The 9,767-nt window shown below is 48.4% G+C and overlaps 1 protein-coding gene across 1 annotated transcript in view; it reads right to left on the bottom strand.

Annotated features, from left to right (window-relative positions):
* Positions 1-772, bottom strand: part of LOC123105295 (uncharacterized) — a gene marked incomplete at its 5' end in the record, with an annotated part of 2,354 nt that extends 1,582 nt beyond the window's left edge. Inside the window, 1 exon segment of the mRNA XM_044527335.1 lies at positions 78-772. Within this exon segment, the coding sequence (XP_044383270.1) occupies positions 78-772 (695 nt within the window).
* Between the last annotated feature and the right edge of the window lie 8,995 nt (positions 773-9,767).

The raw sequence follows: 9,767 nt of genomic DNA, 5'->3' as shown, positions 1-9,767 counted from the left end.
AGAGAGAGAGAGAGAGAGAGAGAGAGAGAGAGAGAGAGAGAGAGAGAGAGAGAGAGAGAGAGTAGACATATACAAACCTTGCAATAAGGCTTGGGGCTTCCATCGAACAGAGCCGTATCGGTGACATCAAGAATGTAGATCCTCACCGGCACAACGACGGCGTCGCTCCAGTCAAGCCACGACACGGTGTACCGGAGGAACAGCTTCCGCGGCGGCTCGCCATTGTTGGCGAACGCGTCCTCCACCCTGCACCGTAAGCTGTCGTAGCAGCAGTGTATCCCGCCGACGTAGCCGTTCCCGATGCGGTTGCCGGTCTCATCGACGGTGACGTTGTACGCATCGCACCTGCACTCGGTGCAGGCGAGCTTGTCGGCGGCGCCACGCGTGTCGATGGCGTGCACGTTGATGAGCCACCGCTCCTCGTACCCGGCCGGGGCGCCGGCGCCGATCTCGATGCCGTACGGGTCGGGCACCCACGTGGCCGTTCGCCGGGTCTCGGAGCCCAGCCCGAAGTACTGGCCCAGCAAGTCCTTGCAGGGGCCGGAGTTGGTGATCGGGATGGCGCTTGGGCCGTAGTAGGGCGAGACGAGCCAGTGGTGGAGGTAGGTCTCGTGGAGAGGGACCGGGGCGCCGGCCTCGTCGACGACGTCGCCGTTGAAGCTCTTGATGGCCACGTGGCCGCGGGGGAAGTCCACGTCGTAGTACCACTTGTTGGCGATGCCGCCGGGGCGGAGGAAGAAGGGCGGGGACAGGAACGTCTGCGTCTTCAGCAGGGGGGCTCGCACGGTGGCCGCTTCCGTCGTCGGAAGGAAAGCAGCACTTCCTGATGCGACTAGTGTGACGATGATGCCCAGGAGCATGATCGTCTTCATCTTGTCACCTACTGCTGCTGTTGCTGACAGTTGAAAGTACAAATGATTAAGACAACTGAAATTAATAATACGTACTGACGAGGCAATCATAACTCATAACCACGCCATTCTTAGGCTGAACCAGGCATAACATAATACTTGAAGAGATAGATAGAGCCTAGCTAGCGATGCATTATTCAGCCAAGTGAAACATGGCAAAGCTAGGGAAGGAAGCAGAGGTGAGAAGAGAGACAAGTGAAGTGAAGAGGACGAGCCGTACCAAGCTGCTGCTGGCTGGCGTGCTGCTATCCCTATTGTGAAGTGAAGAGCACGGGCACCGCTGGCTCTTATAAACTGGGCGGGTAGTTTGGGTGCACGGCGGTAAGCTAGTGCACGTGGACACTCCCAAAGGTGCCCGTGGTCGTACGTGCACGTCGACACTCCCAAAGGTACCTTTGTCAGTTTTCGGGAATATCACCGTTGTCGTACGCGCACGGGCTTCAATTTTCGGGAATAGCGCTACCAGCCTACCACACGCATCTGATCTCCATGTCCTGTTGGAACCCAAACCTCGTGACGTACGTGTGACCTTGCAGACTTGCAGTCGGAACAAAGTCTATCAAGTTGATGCTACTTATATCAAGACTTCTCATTAGAGAAGTTTTACTGTCCAAAATACTCTAAGAGCAACTTTAATGGTGCGATTCATTTTGTCCGTTTGAGTCATCCGGAGTTCCGGACAGAAAACGTAGCCCAACGGGGCGACCCAAACAGACGCGCAGGTCCGTCTGCTGTCCGTTTATCATCCACCCCGACCCAAACTGAGCCCAAATTTAGGCCACAAATGGGTCCACGACGGACAAAAGCAGGCGCTCCTCTCGTCCGCTGCTACCCTCCCGTGTCCGCCTTGGTCCTACTAGTCTGCGACACAGCACGAGCCATTTGGGAACTGCAGCGAGATTCCCACCCAGCCGAGCGCCGCCACGAGTTGCCATCCTCGACGGCGAGGCCTCCGCCTCCTCCGTCGTCCTCGCCGGCGAGGCCTCGGGTCACTGGCCATGCCGCCGTCGCCGCCCATCGCCGCGCACCAGGGAGATCTCCGCCGCCCGCCGCGCTCACTAGGAAGAACTCCGCGGAGCAGCAGTACAAGCACCTCGGGCAGAGAAGCTCGTCGGCGTTGCGCGGGGGCGGAGGAGGGTTGGGCGGCGGGGGCACAGAGGTCATTTCTGCCAAGGTCAGGTCCGCCGCCTCCAACTACTACTCGTAAACTCGGTAAGCCACAACCACCTCCCTCCCCGCTGCACTGCATCGAGCGGCCCGTGCGGCTGCTCGCCCCGCCCGCAGCTCGCCGCGCGCCCCGCCCGCAGCTCGCCGCGCGCCCCGCAGCTCCCCGCGCGCGTCGCCGCTCGCTGCGCCACCTCGTTCGCGCCCGCCGCGCGCCTGCTCGCCCTGCTCATGCCCGCTCTTGAAGACGAAGGAACCCCCGCAGGATGCAACTCCTCCTCGTCCGTCCACGGCCGCTGGAACAGCCGCCTCGAGTCCTCCGCCGTGCGTGTCCGTTTTTGCATCTTATGTGTTGGGTTTATCCACCGGCTGCGCGTGTCCGCCTCATATCCGCTAGGCGAACGGACGACCCAAACGGATAAAATCCGAACAAAATCTGGTCGGTTTGGGTCTCCCCATTGGAGTTGCCCTAAGCCTACCGAACGTATACCATATATAAAGTGGCTAAGCTACTTACAATGGTATTTTCATAGTCATTCCGAGATATATTGACATGCAACTTTTATGGTTACTTCCACATGACATGTGTATTCATCATTATATTGCTTTCATGATCTATTGCTTTCATGATCATATAGGGCTGACATGATATTTGTGGCAAAGCCACGTTCATCATTGTTGTACATGTTATGCAAGATTATTGCACAACCTGATACACTGCCAGAGGCACTCATATAAAGTCATATTGTTTCAGTTTATCTAGTTGTAAGTAAATAAAAGTGTGATGATTATCATTATTAAAGCATGGGTCCTGGTGAGGTAAGAATGATGGAGACTGATGAGTTCCTGTTTTTGCCTATTATTTTGTTTCGCGAAAAATCAATACCAAACGAAATCCAAATATAATAGAAGTTACGGTGATTTTTTCTCGACCAGAAGGGACCCTAGAAGGTTCCCGGGAAGATCACACAATGTACGAGTAGGCCACAAGCTCCCCACCTGACCTTGTGGGCACCTTGTAACACCGATTGATAGGCCTGGGCATTCGGTAGAAACCGAAAGTTCAGTTTCCACTGTTCAGTGGTTTTTTTTTTAAAATCAGTTTCTCAGATTGCTAGCCGAAAAGAGCACAAAAAAATAGAAAACCGAAAATTCAGTTAACCGGGAAATTCGGTTCGGTTTTAGTTTATACCGAGGCGAGAGCTTGAGTTGTTCTCACAACGTTTCCAGCGTGTATTTTGCCTCTAGCACCCAGCCTTCTTAAGTAGCTGAACGCACTGCCTCATCTCGTGTAGCTAGGCAAGGTGGGACAAATCCAAGTGCAAGTGGCGTACTAGCATGGCTGGGAGAAACTATCCTGCAAAATAGTGGGCCTGATTAGCTGAACGTATTTGGCCGGCCCAGCAAGTGACTCGCACGCATGCGGCCACGCACATCGCGCCAAGGTCCACGCGAGCTGGGCACTAGGATATTTGCGCGTACGAACAGTTAGTTCGGTTTTCTGTTTCGGCGATCGGTATAAAACCGAACTGACCGAATACAACTCGGTTATTAAAAGTGAAAACCGAATTTTCCTGTAGCAGTAAGAAAAACCGAAAATTAGGTTTTTTCCGGTTTCGGCATCGGTTCGGTATTCGGTTCGTCGGTTTTTATGCCCAGGCCTACCGATTGACCTAATTCCATTTTTATAAATTCCCTAAAATCCCAAAAAACATCAGAGCGAGAACCGAAACAATTATTCCGCCACCGCAATCCTCTGTTCTTCCGCGATCTCATCTGGAGGCCTCCATCGGTACTCTGCCGGAGGGGTGATAGCCTGCAAGTGCACAGGATTTAGTTGTAGCCTTTTCGAAGTAAGAGTATCGATCCCAATGGGAGCACAGGAAACATACACTTGCCTTTTGTAGGGAATTATATATTTTTGTGCCTGTGGAAAGTTGTAGACTTAAAGCAGAGTGTGAGCGAGTAAAAATGATAATTGAGTAATGTAGTGACTTGCAACAAAATAATATAAAAGTAAATAAAAAGCAAGGATTGTAGCGACGGGTGAAACAACAGGATAAAAAGACGTTCCCAGGGAATCCGAAATCCCCATTGGTATGTTTCTAGCGCACCTATGCATAAGCATGGTATGGAATGGATACTTAATCCACTGTTGACTATTATGTTGAGCAGAGCCGGGTACAGTACACATTCTACTCGTGGTAGACTTTATGCCATGCATGCCACCATCATAGTCTCCCCCATAGGGTTGCAACTCATGATCATTAAGGTTTACCCGTGGACACGGCCTCTCTAATGGTTCTCGTAATTCCCTAGTCAATTGCGAAGGTTAGGAGCGGTAGGCTTTTACTGTCACCTCTAATTACCTTCACAACCTAGACCTTTACAACGACAGTGGTATACTTCGTGGCCATAAGGCGCAAATGCTGAGTAGGGCCCCTTCACAACATTCACGAAGTTATTACACTAAGCATTCAACCGAGGATCTCATATCCACAAGAATGTTTCAGATCCTACACACACCAAGGTTCATCCATATCCCCGAGAACTAGGGGTCTACTCACACGTGGGAATAACAAGCATCATGGCAATGGTAATGGCATACATGGATGAATGATTCAAATAATACACAAAAGGATCCACTAGGGTTTTTGATGTTGCAGATGATAAGGATGTGGATGATGATGAGATGACAGTGGTGATGACGTTGCCGCCCTTCTTCACCTTGTCAATCCATCCTTCTGATGAACTCTGGAGGTTAGGGTTCTACCTTCTAGATGAGTTTTTGGTGTCTCTAGGCGTCTGATCCACGAGTTGATTCGACGGGGTGGAAAGATTTGATCTGACAGTAGCATCGGTGTGCCATATGACCGCTTATCCGGGTGCTTGTGGTCGTATGGAACGTCGTCTTTTGCTCTGATTGTGCGTTGACGTCTGTTTCTTCAGCCTTATTACTTGGTTCTTTTATGGTTGGGGATTATCACTTTAAGTACGTGATTTCACTACCATTTCTGAGGATTTCTTCCATTGTATGGTGATTGATCCAAAAGAGGTTACATGAGAGATTATCAACAAAAAGATATGCGTGAATGCGGTAAAATTTCACAAAGCCTACCATGCAAGCACAAAATACTCATCAAAATCATCACATAAATTGGACTCATCAAGGGGAAATCGACCACGGAGGGTTTATACATCAACCTTGCTGACCCTCCAATGATGTGTGAGATGTTCCTACAGGACCTATGGGTCCATAGTGATTAGCTAGATGACTCTCTCTCTCTCTCTCTCTCATTCGTTATGATCTTCAATACAATGTTCTATTCGGAGATCGATATGATATAATTCTTTTGTGCGGTGCGTTTGTTGGGATTGGATGAATTGTGAGTTTATGATCAGATTATGCATTGAAGATAACTGAGTCTTTTCTGAACTTTATTATGTATGATTGTTATAGCTATGTAATGCTTTCCGATCTATGAGTTTCCTTTGGCCAAGTTGATAAGTACATCTTTAGTGAAAGTGGTGCATAGTGGTAGGTTCAATCTTGCCGTGTCCTCACCTCGTTATAGAATGGGTAGAGAGGGAACGTATTTATATTGTTGCTACTAAGGATAAACGATGGGTTTGGTTAGATTAATTGATCTTATTTGTCTACATTATATCATCATACTACATGCATTACTATGTTTATTAAGAACTTAATAAATAGAGAGAGGCAAGTATAGAAGCGCTCTCCAAGTGGAGTAATAGTAGTAGATGCAGAATCGCTTCGGTCTACTTGTCACAAACGTAATGCCTATGTACATGATCATGCCATGAATAACATCATAACTATGCGTTATTTTGTCAATTGCCCAACAGTAAGTTATTTACTCGCCGCATGCTATCTTAACGAGAGAGATGCCTCTAGTGAAAATTATGGCCCCCGGGTATATTTTAATCATATTACAAATAACAAAAATACCTTGCTGCAATTAGTTTACTTTGCAATTTATCTATCTGTCATTATCAGATTTAATCCTTGAAATTAACAAGTACAAGGGGATTGACAACCCTCTTGCCCGCGTTGGGTGCAAGTATTTGCTCTTGTGTGTGTATATAATGTAGACGGTTGTTTAGGTACATCTTCTATTGGTTCGATAACCTTGGTTCTCTACTGACGGAAATACTATCCGCTACTATATTGTTTCACACTTCCTCTTCAGGGAAAATCCCAATGCAGTTTATAGGTAGTATTGGGCTTGACACTCTTACTTATCTAAAAAAGCTACAGACGATCTCCTATATTTATGGGTTATTAGGTACTCGTCTAGAAATCCAATGCCCTCTATAACATTGGCGGTGTAATACGCCTCACTCTTTCCTGGCTTACCTACTACGTCTTCGTGTAGAAGCTTAATTTCAACACTTAGTGCACTCAACTTGTGTTGTGGTAATATCAGTTCACCGGGCTTAAACATTCTCCATAAGCACGAACGGGTAGAAACATTCACCACATTTTCTCCTGGTGCCTTACTGCTGGTATGTTCATTGGCTGATTTCTTCTTTTGCTTTCTACCTTTTTGTGACGCTGAGCTGAGGGGTTCATAGAAGATGGTTCTCTGGAATCCATTTCTTGCGTTTGCTAAAATTTACTGTGGAAATTATGAGTCATGAAGCTTAAAAAATGAAAGAAAAATTAGACATGACCTTTGCTGAAAATGAATCGATGTTTCACGAAAACATTGGCGCGCATATCAATATCTGCAAATAGAAAGCCAAGCACACTAGACTGGATCCTAGGCAAAAAATGAAAAAAAATAATTGCGACATGACCTTTGCTAAAAAGAGGACATAACAGTGACAGAAATTCGGAGAAACGAAAATGAATCGCCGTTGCACGAAAACATTGTCACTCAAATCAATACCTGTAATTATAAGTTGACCACACCAGAATGGATCCTAGGCAAAAAATGAAAAAAATGCGACATGACCTTTGCTAAAAAGGGAACATAACAAGTGCAAAAAATTCGCTGAAACGAAATCAATCGACGTTTTGCCAAAACTTGGCACTCATGTCAATACCTGCAAATATAAGCCTACCACACTATATTTGGTAAAAAGAGGACATAACAAGTGCCAGAAATGAAAGAAAAAAATGCGACCTGGCCTATAAAAAGAGGACATAACGAGTGCTAGAAATTCGGTGAAACAGAAATGAGTCGACGTTTCGCTAAAACTTTGGCACTCATGTCAGTACCTGCAAATATAAGCCAATGATACTACAATGGATCTTATACAAAAAATTTCTAATCTACTTGTAGTTACCCTAAGCACTAATCTATTCGTAGTTACCATAAGCACAAATAACACTAAAACACACAACTCAAATTTAATCCAGGCTAAATATCTATTTACCCTAACACTACTCGGAAAGGGCTTATACGTGAACCCAAATGAGTGGTGGGCGAGGCGGGTCACCCGCCACAGCTATTTTTGAGAATAAGCAGTGACGGGTGCTAAAATGAGCTCGCCACGGCTACACAGATAATAGTGACGGGCACAGCTCGAGAACCGCCACAGCTATGCAATTCCTAATTCCTTCACGAGTGACAAGCAGCTGTGGCGGCGAGGAGGACGAGATTTGGGGGGAGGTGCAAGGAGGGGGGAATTGATTTTTTTTGGGGCGAATCAGTTTTTGGAGAAAACTGAACCATCAGTGTTGTGGGCATACGAGTGACGGGCGCGGGATAATGCCCGCCACTTGTAAGGGGGATGCACTGGCGAGCACTACCAACCACCCGCTACAGTTGAGACCGTGTAATTTCGACCTTCTCCGTGTCTATAGTTGGTGCTTACCACATTTAAGCTGTGGTGGGCAAAAGATTTGCTTGCCACCGTTGACTTCATAAGCAGTGGCGGGCACAAGTTACCATCCGCCACTGTTAGGTTTCATCACACAATCAAAATTGAAACGGTCTACCTATGTCCGGCGTGTATTTTTGCCCGTTACTGCTTCCGCGTGCCACCCATCGTAGCTAATTTGAGTTCGCCAATTAGTTGTGGCGGGTGGCACACGGCACCCGTCACTAATTTGAGTTCACCTATAAGCCATTTCTCAGTAGTGCCCATACATACTGAGAAATTCCACCACAGTGTCAAGGGGTACGACCAAGTCAAAATTATGGATTCAATTCCAAATGTGAGACCTCAATTTAATTTAGACCCTTAAAAATTAGGAAGCATAGTGTTATAGAGGATGGGCTAGTTTTTTTTGCTAGGAACATATGAGCCTGCTATGAAACAAATAGTCATGAGTTTTGAAAATGGAAGGCAGCCAGGCAAAGTCACCTCCGGCCGATCAAACTTGGAAGTTGTTGATTTCAGACCTGACTAGTCGGGCTTTGATGTCTTCTAAAGACCTTCCAGATTCATGGGACACTACTGCTAACGACATGTATTCTGGAGGTGATCCGAACTATGACCAAGCCGGCTTGAACCTAAGGGGTCACGCGCTTAAGGGAAGGAACCTACGAGGTCGGATCCGAGGACACTGGTCGGATGTGATCCGAGCTGTATTCGGATTGTGGCCGAGTAGACTTATGGGCTTTAGGGTCCGTGCGAGGCCCAAGTATTGAGCCCGCGACGGACGCCTATATAAAGTGGGGTGCGGCAAACTCATGCTGGTTGATCGCTTCAGCGTTGTCACTAGGGTTTGCATGTGTTACGAATAGACACCTTCACTCGTCGCTGGTTGTGTGATCGGACCTAGCAGTCCGCCGCACGACGTTCCTCCTGCACGCGCGGATACCGTTAGAGGCGGTGCACTTGCGCCGCTCCTGCGAACATGTACGTGGGAACCGACTACCGACTGTACGAGGGAGATCTACGAGGAGGAGATGATCCATGCGGACGCGCTGCCCCAATGTAACACCCGGGATGTAACTTTCCCAATTTGTACTCCAACTCTTGCCGTTTCCGGCGTTAAGTTATATTTATTTCCTCGGGTTCGGGTTTTGTCTCCTTGTGTTGTTGTCGTTGTTATGCATCTCATATCATGTCGTCATGTGTATTGCATCTGCATACGTGTTCGTCTCATGCATTCGAACATTTTCCCCGTTGTCCGTTTTGCATTCCGGTGCTTCGTTCTCCTCCGGTGGCCATTTCTAGCTTTCTTTCGTGTGTGGCGATTAAACATTTCCGGATTGGACCGAGACTTGCCAAGCGGCCTTGGTTTACTACCGGTAGACCGCCTATCAAGTTTCGTACCATTTGGACTTCGTTTGATACTCCAACGGTTAACCGAGGGACCGAAAAGGCCTCGTGTGTGTTGCAGCCCAACACCCCTCCAATTTGGCCCAAAACCCACCTAACTCTGCTCCATCGTCTAGAGCGTTCGATTACGATCGCGTGGCTGAAAACCGCACCTCATTTGGACTCTCCTAGCTCCCTCTACCTCTATTTAAACACCCCCCCTCCGAAAATTCCGGACCCCCTCGTCTAAAAACCCTAAAATCCGTCTCCGCCACCGCAGGACGTGTCCGGACGGAGCCGGACACCGTCCGACCCAGCCGCCACCGCCACGTGTCCCCGTGGGACCACTTCGTGGCCCGCGCCGCCGGCCCGCGGAGGCCCAGGGCAGGCCCTCCATCGCACCCGCCCGGGCCGAGGCGCTCGCCCGCGCGCGCCACCGTCTCCTTCGCTTCC

The sequence above is a fragment of the Triticum aestivum genome, chromosome 5A (assembly GCF_018294505.1).
Source record: "Triticum aestivum cultivar Chinese Spring chromosome 5A, IWGSC CS RefSeq v2.1, whole genome shotgun sequence".
Classification (NCBI taxonomy): domain Eukaryota; kingdom Viridiplantae; phylum Streptophyta; class Magnoliopsida; order Poales; family Poaceae; genus Triticum; species Triticum aestivum.
The sequence above is the reverse complement of the archived record's forward strand: the minus strand, read 5'-3'. Positions and strand labels throughout refer to the sequence as shown.